This window comes from Ovis canadensis, chromosome 4, assembly GCF_042477335.2.
Source record: "Ovis canadensis isolate MfBH-ARS-UI-01 breed Bighorn chromosome 4, ARS-UI_OviCan_v2, whole genome shotgun sequence".
Lineage (NCBI taxonomy): Eukaryota > Metazoa > Chordata > Mammalia > Artiodactyla > Bovidae > Ovis > Ovis canadensis.
Window position 1 is genome coordinate 120,132,803 of NC_091248.1, and position 15,959 is coordinate 120,148,761.

The 15,959-nt window shown below is 42.2% G+C and overlaps 1 protein-coding gene across 1 annotated transcript in view; it reads left to right on the forward strand.

The window, feature by feature from the left end:
* The window catches only part of LOC138439575 (probable maltase-glucoamylase 2), a 96,100-nt gene that overhangs the window by 25,897 nt on the left and 54,244 nt on the right, over positions 1 to 15,959 (forward strand). The window contains exons 14-21 of the mRNA XM_069588598.1: positions 3,624 to 3,741; positions 7,722 to 7,893; positions 8,655 to 8,771; positions 12,502 to 12,659; positions 12,805 to 12,889; positions 13,798 to 13,854; positions 14,311 to 14,435; positions 15,257 to 15,345. Of these exons, the coding sequence (XP_069444699.1) occupies positions 3,624 to 3,741; positions 7,722 to 7,893; positions 8,655 to 8,771; positions 12,502 to 12,659; positions 12,805 to 12,889; positions 13,798 to 13,854; positions 14,311 to 14,435; positions 15,257 to 15,345 (921 nt within the window). The remainder of the gene's footprint in view (positions 1 to 3,623; positions 3,742 to 7,721; positions 7,894 to 8,654; positions 8,772 to 12,501; positions 12,660 to 12,804; positions 12,890 to 13,797; positions 13,855 to 14,310; positions 14,436 to 15,256; positions 15,346 to 15,959) is intronic.

Genomic DNA, 15,959 nt, shown 5'->3' on the forward strand with positions numbered 1-15,959 from the left:
TCCCACCCTGTTCACTGTCTCCAAACCCTTCATACACGTGGTTCAATGTTAAACTTTATAATCAGAGAATATCAGAGTACATTAAGGTACAGACTACCTGCCATTAAGCAAATCTTTATTTTGTTAGCTTTTTTCTTTTTTAAAAAATTGTTGCTGATTTATTTTGGGCCTTGCTGGGTCTTCATTGCTGCCTGCGGGTTTTCCCTAGTTGTGGAGAGCAGCGGCTACTCTCTAGTTGTGGTGCATGGGCTTTTCAACTGCTGTGGTTACCCTTCTTGCAGAACACAGGTCTAGGACTTCAGGCTCAGTAGTTGTGGCATGCTGGGCTTAGTGGCCCCATTGCATGTGGGATCTTCTTGGACTAGGGACTGAATCCTTGTCTCCTACATTGGCAGACAGATTGTTTGCCATTGAACTACCAGGAAAGCCTTTTTTTTTTTTTTTAAAAAAAAAAGAAAAGCTAATTAGCAACAGTTTAAAGTATGATTCCTTTTAGGTCTTTCCTATTTTTAAGGCCTTTTTCTAATGAGTTTTCCAATCCCTGTTATATGGCAAAACCAATACAATATTGTAAAGTAATTAACCTCCAATTAAAATAAATAAATTTGAATTAAAAAAAAAGAAAGAGTGTAAGTGTGTCAAAGAGAGAGGAAGAGGGAGAAACAGTGTATAATAGATTATGCTGGAATCTGGAAACAAGTGAACATCTCAGTGGATAAACACAAGTTTATTCACATAATACTCTCTTGTGGGACGTGTGACTCTCTTCCAGCAATGATTCAGGGATCTAGTTACTTCCACAGTCTGTTCTCCCATCCCAGGGTCCTTTGCTTCCAACTTACTGGGTGAAAGAGAGGGTAGAGGGACTCTTATGGACACTCCTGGAAGTGGGGTGTATTTAATATGTTCACATTCCTTTGGCCAGACTCCAATAACATAGTCTCAGCTTAATGTCAAGTGAAAGTGTGAAATATTCTCCCAGGAGGAGAGCACAGGCTTGCTGAGCCGCTGGCCAATTTCTTCCACTTTATTCTGATTTGTCCACTTTGTGTGCACCCCTGGACCAAGGTTTAGCCCTTTCTTTAGTCCCTTTTGGTCACTGCAGGAGTGGAGAAGTTTTCAGGCAGAGTCTTGACTTTCAACCATCTAACTTTTTGTAAAATCTACTGTTTGCTTCTCTCACTTATTCCTTTTTCTTAATTAAAATTTTTTTTTAGCCATGCTGGGTCTGCCTTGCTACTCTCAGGCTTTCTCTAGGTGCGGTGAGTGGGGTCTACTGTTGAGCACCTTTAACAGCTTTCTCATTGTGATGCTTCTCTTGTTGCAGGGCAGGGGCTCCAGGCAGGCGCGCTTCAGCAGTTGTCGGGTGTGGGTGCAGTAGTTGTGGCATACAGGCTTGGTTGCGGCACTAAGTGAGGTCTCCCCAGACCAGGGAACGAACCTGCGTCCTCTGCATTGGCAGGCAGATTCTTAGCCACTGGACCACCTGGGAAGTCTCACTCCTCCCTAGTCTCATCTTCGTCTCTATGTTCCCTCAATTTTTCTTTCCACTACGAATCAGCTTATCATGTTTCCCTTTTAATCCCTTAGTTTTTTTCTTGGCCATAACCGAGTGTTTTCCTCTACAGAGAATGGCAGTCCTATCGCCTTCTACCTGCTTCTGTTGAGCACCACATTCTCTACCTGCTGGTCCTTAGTCTCCTTGTGTGTATAACCAGCTGCTTTGTTTTGTAGCTGGTTTGCTTCTTGGATTTTCAGGACTGGACAGTATACATTAGCGTGATAAAGATTTAGATAAATTAACTTTGACCCTGGGAAAATTTCAGTGTCATTTCTTATAATTGAAGTTGTCATGAATCTCATTCCACGATCTGAACTGTGCCAGAAACAGAATTTTCTTTATTTCTGAAAAAAACTTTCTGAAACTGTGCCTCATACTGAAGTCCTATGTGGAGACAAGGCTTCATGAAGGCAGGTCCCCAGTCATCAGTCTTCAAGGAGAAGGGAAAAGAAGCAGGTGTATAAATTAGGAGTTTGGGATTAGCAGATACAAATTACTATGTATAAAGTAGGTAGCCAACAAAGTCCTACTGAACAGCACAGGGAATTAGATTCAATATCTTGTAATAAACCATAACGGAAAGGAATAAATATATATATACATATACATACACACACACACATATATATATATGCACACACACACATACACGTATATATCTGAATCACTTTGCTGTATACCAGAAATGAATACAACATCATAAATCAACTATAGTCAATAAAAGCTAATAAAGAAAATGAAAAAAAAAGACAATTGCAGATAAGGCAGAAAATACTGAGTATCTTAGGCATGAGAAAGGGAAAATACAGAAATAGTAGTGGTTTCTAGAGGCAAGATCTGAATTCTTATTCATGAAACCACTCCAATATCTTACATCACTTTTAAAAGAAAATCTAACTGGGGTGTGAATGTCTATAATATAAAAGTGAAAATGTCCACTGCCCTCATCAGTCCGTTCAGTTCAGTCACTCAGTCGTGTCCGACTCTTTGCGACCCCATGAACTGCAGCACACCAGGCCTCCCTGTCCATCAGCAACTCCCGGAGTTCTCTCAAACTCTTGTCCATTGAGTCCGTGATGCCATCCAGCCATCTCATCCTCTGTTGCCCCCTTCTCCTCCTGCCCCCAATCCCTCCCAGCATCAGAGTCTTGTCCAATGAGTTAACTCTTCGCATGAGGTGGCCAAAGTACTGGAGTTTCAGCTTTAGCATCAGTCCTTCCAAAGAACACCCAGGACTGATCTCCTTTAGAATGGACTGGTTGGATCTCCTTGCAGTCCAAGGGACTCTTAAGAGTCTTCTCCAACACCACAGTTCAAAAGCATCATTTCTTCGGTGCTCAGCTTTCTTCACAATCTAACTCTCACATCCATACACGACCCATGGAAAAACCATAGCCTTGACTAGACGGACCTTTGTTGGCAAAGTAATGTCTCTGCTTTTCAATATGCTATCTAGGTTGGTCATAACTTTCCTTCCAAGGAATAAGCACTGCCCTCTGCCCTCATACCTGTTCTCTATTCTTCTTGACAAAATACATGTTGATAAATGCAAGTGCTTTGTTTATATTTAAACTCAGATGAACCATTGCTCTGAACATGTTTTCTCACGTGCCTAAGTACTGTTCTTTGTGAGCTCATGGAAATGCAAATTAATTTTAATGATCTAGCTCAGGGTAGGCCCCAGGTGCGTGTGTGCTCAGCTGTGTCTGACTCTGCAACCCTGTGGACTATAGCCCACCAGGCTCCTCTCTCCATGGCATTCTCTAGGCAAGAATACTGGAGTGGGTTGCCATTTCCTACTCCATGGGATCTTCCTGACCCAGGGATTGAACCCACATCTCTGGTGTCTCCGGCATTGGCAGGCAGGTTCTTTAGCACCAAGTCACCTAGGAAGCCCAGGCCCTGGGTAGGAAGTACCATTTAGGATATTTAAAATCTGGAAAGGATTTTCTCAGGCGGATACTATCAGGGAAGATCAGTAACCAGGAAACAAGTGATTGGGCAGTTCTTTTGTTCAGTTGGTGGACAGGGATATGCCTCACAGATGGGTGTTTTCCCACAGGAGTTCTGGACCACTTGCTTTTCGCAAGAACCCTCTGCATGGACACAGAGTTTCGTGAGGGCCTTCACTACGATGTCCACAGCTTGTATGGCTACACCATGGCAAGAGCCACGGATGTGTAAGCATGGGTTTCCTCCTAATTCCAGATTTGGGGAGGTGGGAGGCGAAGGGTTTCTCTTGTCTTTCATCACTGTATATTTCAAATATTTTTGTGGTTATAAGCATATGGAAACTCAGATCTTACAGGGTACTTAAGAGGTTTTCCTCATAATCCCAGGTTTTTAAGCAGGATTATTTTTGATTGGCTTCATTATTTCAGGAACTTCACTATTTTGAAGATACTCAAAGGCAATAACATGCAAGATATTTAGAGGTCCCAACTGAACATTAGTACTTGCTTCGGTCCTATTACTGAATGTACTAAGATCACCACACTAGGGTTGCCTGATTCAGCCAATAAAAATACAGGCTACCCAGTTAAATCCACACTTGTTGTTTTTACTGTTCAGTTGCTCAGTCATTTCTGACTCTTTGTGATCCCATGGAGTACAGCACACCAGGCTTCCCTATTCTTCATCATCTCCCAGAGTTTCCTCAGACTCATGTCCATTGAGTCAGTGATGCCATCCAACCATCTCATCCTCTGTCATCCCCTTCTCTTCCTGCTCTCAGCTTTTCCCAACATCAGGGCCTTCTCCAGTGAGCTGGCTCTTCATATCAGGTGGCCAAAGTATTGGAGCTTCAGTGTCACCATCCATCCTTCCAGTGAATATTCAGGGTTGATTTACTTTAGGATTGACTGCAAGGGACTCTCAAGAGTCTTCTCCAGCACCACAGTTCAAAAGAATCAATTCTTCAGTGCTCAGCCTTCCTTATGGTCCAGCTCTTACATCTGAACATGACTACTAGAAAAACCATAGGTTTACAATCTGCTTAATGTGCCAAAATCTTATTATTTATATATATACATATTTTTTTTTTCTTGCTGGACTGTCAGTTTTTAAGATTAAAGGTGCTCATGTATCCCTAGTGTACAAACTAAAACAGACTTGTTGAATGAATAAATGCTGGGCCTGAGGAAGAGAAGGTCAGGATGGGCCCCCGAGGGACCTAATTCTAGAGGCAGAGTCTGTGTTGACTTTGTCTTCCAGCACCATTTTGCCATCATGACTTTTTATTAATGCTGAATCATCCAGATCAGAGTAGATCCTCGTCTAGTAAATGAAAAATTGTTTATTTCAATGAAAGATAAGCTTCAAGAAGGACACGCATTTCTGATTTTCTGTCTTATTTTTCTGGCTTCTTTTTCTCTTTCTCTACTTTTCATGAGAAATAAACTAGGTGAATAAGACTCAGTGTCCCCATCTTTGAAATGAGAGACTTGGATCAATGTTTTCTATAGCAGCAGTAGGGTTAGTCACTCAGTCGTGTCTGACTCTTTGCGACCCCGTGGACTGCAGCCCACCAAGCTCTTCTCTCCAAAGGATTCTCCAGGCAAGAATATGGGAAGGGGTTGCCATTTCCTCCTCCAGGAGATCTTCTAGACCCAGGGATTGAACCCGAGTCTTTGGCATTTCAGACAGATTCTTTATTCACTGTCTGAGCCACCAGGGAATCCCATGTTTCCTATAGTACCTTCCCATTTTATCTGTACACTTAGATGTGCCAACCTAAGGATGGAAGGTAAGAGGGAGAGGGCATAAATAGCCAGGGCAAAAAGGAAGAGTAAGGAAGGGTAGTAGGAAGGAAAGAGACTTTAAATTGCATTATTGTTAGTGTCTCCATGTGACAAAGTGCTTTAACATCATGATGGGGTTGATTAAAACATTCTACTAGCTCTGGCTGAGAGTTAAAAGGTAACTATGACTGAGTAAGGAGTAAACACCCTTCTACCTTCCCTAGGTCACGCAGAATGACCTAAATTTCCAGAGGACTGTGGAAATAACCATAACTTAGCCTTCAGGTTGGGGGCAGAGATGGCTGAAAAAAAAAATGGGATCTGGGCATCAGGAGAACTTAAGTCTTGTGTCTTCCCTGGTGGCTCAGAAGGTAAAGAATTCACCTACAGTGCAGGAGACCCGAGTTCGATCCATGAATTGGGAAGATCCGGTGGAAAAGGGAATGGCTACCCACTCCAGTATTCTTGCCTGGAGAATTCCATGGACAGAGGAGCCTGGTGGGCTACAGTCCATGGGGTCGCAAAGAGTTGGACACAACTAAGTGACTAACACTTTGACTTTCACACCAAGTCTTGGATCTAATGAGTATTTGGCTCCATCTTAGCTGGCAGTCCAGTCTGGGGAAAGTGGTTACTGATACACCCGAAGGAGGAAATTCACTTCCATCTAGCCTGAAAGCAGAAGACCAGATTCTTTCAGAGATCAGACCCTGACCATAAATAGGTCAAACCTGAATGGTAGGAAAGAGAAATGAAAAGATCTCTCAGCAAGCTTTAATCTCTGAGCTGGGAAAAAACAGTTATCTCCTCTGTGTTACCTTAACGGCTGAGCTTTAAGTAAACTGTAACTGCAGATAAGGTCATACCTGTTTGAGTTTCACTCTATAAAGCTGAATGTGTTTCTTTCATGACTGAAAGAAGTGTTTCTTTCATGACAGAAGGCAATAATCCCTCTGACCAGCAGCAATAAGGGCAAAGTGTCTGCCAATCTAGACCAAAAGAGAGACAAGGACGAGAACTGAAGAGTGTGTCCTCTCCTCCAACCTACTCCCATCTTTTGATCATTGAATTGTTAGAACGGAGCACATCTTTTTCATGAATCAGCCTCCTAATTCAGAATTTTCCTCCTTTTGTCATTCTAAGTCATTCTGCATGCAGAGACTCTCCATAAAATCCTTAGGAATGCGAAGTAAGGAAGCGTTGGTGGTTGTGTTGGTGTCTATGAGGAATTACCTGAGGCCTGTTGATAACGTTTTCTCAGACCATGTGTTGAAAGGAAAGATAAAAGAACTGGCCTGCAAAGAGCTAGCCGCCATTGTGTTACTGTCAAGTGTTACTGTCTTGCAGTTGTATTATTGTTCAGTTTTGGAGTCTAAAGGAAGGTGTGAACTATTTAGTGTGAAAGAAGAAAGATGGCAGAGGCCTTTTAGTAAAGTGCCTACGTAAGAAAGTGTGCAGAATAGAAGCTAAGAAAATAGCCCACATCTAGCAGAAAATATAAATATTTTCCTTGTATTACATATAAAACATGTAATAAAATATTACATATCAAATGAAACTATATAGAAAAGACAGCAAAGGAATTAAAAACAGAATCCAAAGATAATAGCTTCAGGATTTAGGGTGGTATAATATATAGTTAATAACGTTATTAATAATACTAACTATATGCAATTATCTTTCTGAATTCTGTTTTTAATTCCTTTGCTCTCTTTTCTATATAGCTTTATTTGATATAAAATATTTTATGTGTAATACAAGGAAAATATTTTATATTTCAGTTGTTTTTAACTTTATAAAGACTGCCATATATCATCCTTGACATTTCACTTGTAGGTTCATTTGTTATTCTCATTTCAATTATTATTTTGTATAGATTACAAATTTCTCATATTAGACATTGCTAATGAGAAGTTGTGAAGCTTCAGAGGAACCAGGTGCTTGGAGCTGTACACACTCTCTTCTTGGGCCAGCAGTGGGTACAGGGTTGCAGCCTGAGCTGGTGTTGTGCTGAACAAGATTACTGATGGGCAGCAAGGCATGGGAGCAAGGAACATTGACGAAACCTTGTCTAGAGGGAGAAGACAGGACCAAGAACCCAGAACATGGTTCCAGGGTAGTTTTGACCCCAAAGGCAGAGCACAACGTGTTCCAACAAGATAGAGAAAACATAATCAAGAGGATAGGAGCTTAGAGAAATTCCTTGGTGGGGGGGTGATCTGTAGAGGTTTGTACTGACATGTGAGATCTGAAACTTTATCCAGAAGAGAGAAACAAGGTCTTAAACTTGCCAAACTAGTTTGCTTTCCTGATTCCCGACACTTTAGTGTTTTTTCTGAGTTTGATTGGAAGGCCCATTACTGCCCTGGGGGTAGGTGAGTCCTAGTCATTCCAGTTCACTTAACTGTATTCCTTTTAAGGGCCATGGAGACTATCTTCCCCAAAAAGAGACACTTCATCTTATCACGTTCTACTTTTGCGGGATCTGGCAAATTTGCTGCTCATTGGTTGGGGGACAATGCAGCCAGATGGGACGATCTCCGATGGTCCATCCCTGGGATCCTGGAGTTCAACCTATTCGGCATCCCCATGGTGAGTTCCATTCTGAAACGAGGAGCTTTCACCATTTGTCCTTTGACACTGTTTTCATCACCAGACTTTGAGGCTGTCTGGAAACCAAGGAGCATGTATTTCACTGTGACATGTATTGGGAAAATAAACTTTTTTTGGCTGTGCTGCCTCTTCATTGCTGTGTATGGGCTTTCTCTAGTTGCCGTGAGTAGAGGCTACTCTCGCGGTGCTTGGGCTTCTCATTGCAGTGATTTCTTGTTGCAGAGTACAGACTCTAGGCCCGCAGGCTTCAGTAATTGTGGCTTTCAGGCTCAATAGTTGTGGTGCACAGGCTTAATTGCTCCACAGCATGTGGGGTTTTCTTGGACCAGGGAGCAAACCCATGTCCCCTGCATTGGCAGGCAGATTCTTAACCACTAGACCACCAGGGAAGCCTGGGAAAACCCATTTTTATGTGCCTTGTGAGCTGTCTTCTGAAGGTAGAATGGTAAACTTAACACATATTAGTGTCACAGAAAATCCCATCAGCAGAGAATCTATAAATGCCAAACCTTGAAAGCGAAAGCTGAATGTTGAGGAAGAGCCCTTAAAAAGACAGTTTTCTTCTTGTCAGTAGATTTGCCAATCATACTTGTTTCTTTCTCCCATTTGGCCAAATGGGACTTCCTTATGCATGGAAGGATGGAAATAAGAGATGCTATTTTTCCTTATCATATAGGTACCCAGTCAATGCCCTCTCCTCTCTCACTGACCATGCGCTTGTGTGTGTGCTAATTCTCCAGGTAGGTGCCAACATCTGTGGTTATACAGAGAATGTCACAGAGGAGCTCTGCAGACGGTGGATGCAGCTGGGAGCATTTTATCCACTGTCGAGGAATCACAATGGGCCTGGGTTCAGGGTAAGGTTCCGGGAGAAATGATGGAGACTTCTTGAATTTTATGATCTACTTATGCTTATGTAGGATTGAAGAAAATCCTACAGGGTGGCCCTACTTGCAGAGGCAGAATAGATAAACCTTGGGCGACAGGCTTCAAAAACAGGATGTGGGGATGAGGGTATGTGGGGAATAGAATGCATGTGACCAAATGGTTTCATTGCTGGAAACTCACCAGTAAGGCGAGAAGCATTCGAAAGTGTCCATGGTGCTGCTATTGCTTCTGTTGCTTGTTGTTTTGTCTCTAAGTCTTGTCTGACTCTCTTGCAACGCCATAGGCTGTAGCCCTCCAGGCTCCTCTGTCCGTGGGATTTCCCAGGCAAGAATACTGGAGTGAGTTGCCATTTCCTTCTCCACCCCTGGACCCAGGGATCAAACCCACGCCTCCTACATTGGCCTGCAGATTATTTACCGCTGAGCCACCAGGGAAGCCCCATTTCTTCTGTTACCACCTTATATAAGTTGAGACAGAGTCCACTGGGCTTTTCTTCAGTTAATACAAGGGAAACTTCTCCAAGATAAAGGAAGGATTTAGGGAGGGACAGGCCAGGAACTTGAACTTTGTTTTCACCTCGTTACACACTCTGTCTTTCTACGAATGGTTTATGAAACCACCCCCACTGCTTCTCATGACTCATCATACTTTTAGCCTCTTCTATATAAGGTCCTATTTTTGATGGGCAAGTATAGCTGTAGGTTTGAAGTCCCCTTTTTTTAAAGTATATTAAATTTTATTATATGTTGCTAGACTTTTCCGGAATGACTATAAAATTGACATTTCACCTAGTACTGTGTCTCCTTTCTCCCTACATTCCATTTTTTTTTTTTAAGGTGGAGTACATTTGATTTACAATGTGGTATTAGTTTCAGGTGCACAGCAAAGTGGATCTATTATACATATTCATATATCCACTCTTTCTAGATTCTTTTCCCATATAGGTCATTACAGAGTATTGAGTCGAGTTCCCCGTGCTATATAGGAGGTCCTTACTAATTGTCTATTTTATATACAGTGATGTGTATATGTCACTTCCAATCTCCCAGGTTATCCCTGCCCCTACCCCTTCCCCTCTCATGATCATAAGGTGGTTTTCTACATCTGTGACTCTGTTTCTGTTTTGTAAATACATTCTCTGGTACCATTTGCTTAGAATCTGCATATAAGCAATATCATATATTTGCCTTTCTCTTTCTGATGCACTTCACTCCCTGTGACAACCCCTGGGTCCATCCATGTGGCTCCAAATGGCATTATTTCATTTTGCTCTATTTCACGGCTGGGTAATATTCTACTGTGTATGTGCACCTCATCTGTACCCACTCCTCTGTCGACGGACATTTACTCCAAGTCCCCCTTAAGCAGACGTCTTTGGTGATGCTTTGGTGATGCTAGGGATGAGTAAGGTGGGATGCTCTTTCTTCTAACGACCTCATCCACAATTGAAATATTTCATTTGAGTGGTTTAGCTCTTAATAGACTAATTAGAGTAACTTATTGATGGTCATTTTAGTTTTGGTTCTCAATTTTATCCAATGACATGTCTCTAACTTGGGAAAGACTCGCAGCCAAGTTTTTTATCCCTGGCCTTTCCTTGCTATTGGTGATCTATAGAGAGATAAACTATTTCTGGACTTCTAAGCGAGGGGCTGGGAGCAGGTAGGGTGGGCTCACTTTCTGAAGAGATGGCCTGGAAGCACTTAATACAGACAAGTGCACTCAGAGCACATAGGTTTTTGGGTTCCAGGACCTTTTTCCTCTCCTCTCAACTAGTGCTGTTCAATAGAATAATAATGAGAACCATACATCTAAGTTTAAGTGTAAATTTTTTTTTAATGAGAAGAAATGGGGTCAATTATTCTTAATATATTTTATATAATTCAATATATCCCTAACATTATAATTTCAGTCTGGATTTGACACTAATATTAATGAGCTATTTTATATTCTTTTTTTCTACTAATTAAGTCTTCAAATTATGTGTGCATTTTACACTTGACAGTGCATATCAATTAGGATGCTAACTTTTCAGTAGTTGGAGTTAAGTGTAATCCTACCAAAATAATAATGTTTAATGGAAAAAATGTTTTATGTTGATTCCATTTTTAGGGTTATATTTAAATGGGTTAAAATAAAATGAAATGAAAAGTTCTGTTCCTCAGTCTTCCTAACCCCATCTCAAGTGTGGAGTAGCCTCATGTACCATGTAGCCACCATATGGATGGTGCAGCTCTGGACTTTCTCTGTTGGAGACCAAACTGATGGAGGCTATGGAGTGTTGTTTTCTTTGATGTTTTGCCTCAGGATTTTCATGAGTTGCACACTGGGGCCACTGAGTGGTCTCATGGAATAGTTCTATGCAGAAGGAGAGAAATGGGCATCTTAGGGATGAAAGAAAAAATTTAAACAATTTTCTCTAAAATTTTTCCAGAAATAGAATACAAGATGACTGATCTAAATATGGCACGCATATCTTTCACATCTTTCCAATTATAGTGAGAATGAACATAATGACTGCTCATCATTAATGGAAAATTTCTGTTTCTGGGAAGCAAATTAGATTTTTCATCTAAAGCGTTCTTTTTTTTTTTTGTCTGTTCTTGGATAAAATCTAATAAGGGCTTCCCAGGTGGCTCAATGAGCTTGCTTGCTCAGCAGGAGACATGGATTCGATCCCTGGCTCTGGAAGATCCCTGGAGAAGGAAATGGCAACCTATTCCATTGCTCTTGCCTGAAAAATCCCATGCACAGGAGCCTGGCAAGCTACCGTCCATGGGATCATGAAGAGTTGGACATGACTTAGTGACTAAAAGACAACAGTATCTACTAAAGGCTGTACTTACGATTTTTTTTTTTTTTGCACATTGTATATTGAAGAACAAATAGAGGTCATTGTCTTTGAAATAGAGAAAATAAAACATATTTTGATGGTGAAAACATTACAGACAAAACCAGACATAAATTTTAAATTTGCAAATTTCTAAAACTGTAAGGAAAGGGAGAGAAGGATTGCACATCATGGTGGTAGGCAGTGTGGCTTAATGCCATCGGTTTCAAATAGTATTTTTGTAGGAGTGGCTCAGATGGTAAAGAATCTACGTGCAATGTGGGGGACCTGAGTTCGATCCCTGGGTTGGGAAGATCTTCTGGAAAAGAGAATGGCAATCCACTCCAGTATTCTTGCCTGGAAATTTCCATGTACTGATCCACCTGGCAGGTTATAGTCCATGGGGTCACAAGGAGTCACACATGACTGAGCAACTAGACTTTCACTTTTCACAACTTTATTGCATTATATGCCAAATGAAGTATTATCAGAACCCTTAATAAATAACATACATTGGAGCAACAGCTCTAGGGGAGTAGGGCCCATTATAGCCCCTTTATCTCCATGGCCACTTCTGAGGGCCTCTCAATTACCCTGAGGCTGCAGATGCATCGTAGATTGGCAGATATATTAAATTTAAACTCTGCCACTTGCTTACAATTTGACATTGGAAAAGTCATGTAATCTTTGATACTATTTTTCCATCTATAAAATGAAGAAGGAGAACCAAGATCCTTGCAGTTCTAGAAATGCTTTGACATCCTCTGAATTGGGAAACATGACTGCTTTCACTTGAGAAAGCTTCTTATCCCAAGAGAGCTTCAGAGATTTGATGGAAATATTTAGTAATTGCTTACATTTCCTTCTAGGACCAGGATCCTGCTGCCTTCAGTGAAAACAACGCTATGCTATTGGAATCCTCCAGATACTATCTGAACATCCGCTACACCCTGCTGCCCTATCTCTACACCCTTTTCTACCGAGCTCATACCCTGGGCGAGACCGTAGCGAGGCCCCTCGTCCACGAGTAAGCTTCCTGACCTGCAAAGACTCCCTTTCAGATCAGAACGTCACTGACCTTGCTAGTAGCAGCAAGGTTAGTTAGGACCCTGCTGCCCTACCAAGTGTGGCTATTTTGTATTCAGGCTTTACCTGCCTTCTCTGTTTTCCAGGTTCTACCAGGACCCAGCCACCTGGGAGGTGCACGAGCAGTTCCTCTGGGGGCCTGGACTCCTCATCACGCCTGTTTTATATGAAGTGTGTTTATAATCTGAACAATGGGGTGGACTCTCCCACTTGTTCTCGTGGATTTACAGCTGAATAAGCTGGGGCCCGAGTGTCTGTGTTTAAAGATAAATCTGACTACAAATAGGAGGGAGAGAGCACGAAAATTCGGAAATTAGAAAAATAGTAATTATTGATCTCACTCTCAATTTGCGAAGCCGAACAATCTCCATTTTGCAAAATTACCCTAAAGCTTGTTTCCTTAAGCATTGGCCTTGGTACTGATGGGGGCTTTGAATACCTAAGAGTTCAGGCTGATCATCTGTCTGTGCTTCCTGTTCACCAGAGGGGGTGTGTCTTAAAGTCAGCGTAGGGGAAGAGAAGAGGTGGGGAGAGGAGTGTGGAGGGCGAGAAGAGTGCTGGGTAAGGGGAGGGTGTTACTCTGGAATCCCTGTAGGAAGGACCAAGTAAAATCAAGCGCAGGGGTGAGTAGTGAAGAGTAGGAGAGGGGTCAGGATTATGCTGATCTGTTTATAAACATGAGAGATGGCTCATGGACTCAAGTCAAAGGCCCTTGGAGCTGACCTTTTAGCCCCAGCATCTCATGGTAGGTCCTGCCAGCTCACAAGTAATCCTCCTGCAAAGCTCTCTGGAGGGCCTAGCTGCTTCATTCTCCTCCTATCAGATTACACAAGGGACCTAGGAAATACACTTTCTTTGCTTTTCTCAGCAGTCTCCAAGCAAAACAATCTTCATTTCTAGGAACAGCTCTGTTTTGGTTAATCTGCCCAGTTTTTCTGAGGATCTGTATTTTACTTGCGGGATGTGTGATCCCAACCTTCTCTCTGGAGTGTTGCGATGAGCACATGCCACCATGGGTGAGGGTGTTGTGTAAACTGTAAAGGGTTGTGACAGTGTTGCTCACTGTTATGTTTCCCCAGGGTTTGAACTATGCAAGAGCATACATACCCGACGCCATCTGGTACGACTATGAAACGGTGAGTGAGTCTTGGGTGCTTGGGGTAGGCTAATAGAACAAGGTTTTACATGCTGTTGCTTATGGGTACGTTCCTGGGAAGAAGGCCTTTCCTGAGGCACAGTGAAATAATTTGAATAACTAGAGTAGGTTTATGGAAATTTTCGGTAGATTTGACTGGCTATTCTGCAGCCATGTGGACTAGTAGTGGGCCTTAGGTTGTGATGATCTACAGAGTTAAAACCCAAGTGGGAAATCACACACAGCGTGGTGTAATATAGGGAAATAGGATAGGCTGGAGTCTTGGCTCTGCTATTTCCTGTGCACCTTGGGCAAGTCACTTCACTTTGGGAGATGTGGTGGCGGGGGATCCTCTGCTTTCCTCTTGCTTAAAATGAAGCAACTGAACTAGATAATTCCAATGTCACTTGTAGCCCAAATAACGTATTTTCTGGTCTTTTCCCCTTTTGTTGGCTAGCAAGTAGCCATAGAATGGAGGAAACAATTTGTGGAGCTGCTGCTGCCAGGTGATAGGATAGGACTTCACCTCCGAGGGGGCTACATCTTTCCCATCCAGCGGCCAAACACGACCACAGAGGCCAGGTAAGCTCCTCACTCTTCTGATGGTGCAGAGTGTTATGGGGAAGAAAAATTGGAACTGAAAGTGAATCAACTAAGGGAAAATAGCTTCAGTAACACATCTTTCTCACTTCCTCTCAAGGTCAGCCCAAAATTGGCATCTTCATTTAGCAGGGGATAGCTGTAGCCTTGGTTCCTTTACATTCCCATTGTCTTTCACTTGTAAGTTGCATCAAATTGTAAGGGTGGTCAAAATAATCACTCATGAGGATTCCCCAGGTCCAAAAGCATCCTCAAATAGATTTCCTTAGGCATGAGACAGTGCAAGTTAATAGGAGGTAAGAGATACCATATGAAAATCAACATAGATTTAAGATCAAGAGCTAGAAAGTTTGGGTTCGAGTCTCAGCTCTGCTACATACAAGAAGCATTACCATGCGCAACTTACTTTGTGTGTCTCTGCTCATCATTAGTAAACTAGAGATGATGGTAGTTCAACTTCTTAGAGTTATTAAGAGGCTCAGATGAAATAATAGATATGGTTTAAGGAATACAGGATGCTTAGAAGAGTGCCAGCCACGTGGAAAGCATCCAGTAAGTACTAATTGTTAGTATTATCACAAGTACAGTTCTCAGCAAGAACTGCCTCCAATCTACTGTTCTTAAGCTCATTCACTACTCACCTCTGCTGCCTACCCACACCCTGCTTCCGTGTTTTCAGACACCATCAGTATCTACTTAATAGCTGAGATTGACTCCAAAATGGTCTGTCCCTGGGGCATGAAGGGGGCTGGCTTAAGACCATTCTATCTCTTCTTCATTCTCTGAGAATTGCTCCTTTACAGCCGGAAGAACTCTCTGGGACTCATCATTGCCTTGGACTCTAAGCGAGAAGCAAACGGAGAGCTGTACTGGGATGATGGTGTCTCTAAAGGTAGACTTCCTTATAGGACCATCACTGCGCTTCTCCATGGCAGCTCATCTCAGCAGACTGCCCAGTATGGCATGAGCTTTGTTATCACTGATGCTTATTTCTATAGCTTAGAATCAATGCATTCTTAAAGTTCCACTAGCCAAACACATACATTAAAATAGACTTCAGAAGAGCAACTTATGTGTTACTGACTCTACCAAAGCAAAAGATATGATTGGATCTAGTTTATTCCTTTCTCTGGATGTCATTATTAATAACACATTACATTAATGTGTATATGTGCTTAGTTGAGTCTGACTCTTTGCGACCCCATGGCCTGTAGCCTGCCAGGCTCCCCTGTCCATAGAATTTCCCAGGCAAGAATGCTGACACAGGTTGCCATTTCCTACTCCAGGGGATCTTCCTGGCCCAGGGATCAAACCTGCGGCTCTGGTGTTTCCTGAATTGGCAGGCAGATTTTTTACCACTAGCACAACCTAGGAAGCTACAAATTATTAATAGATTGTAAAATATTGCCTTGGTTGCTATTGAGAGGCAAGTACCTAATTTGTGTGGTGTTTTTTCACACATAAATACCTCACATAAGCTTCGGGTCTCATTATATAAAAATCTGC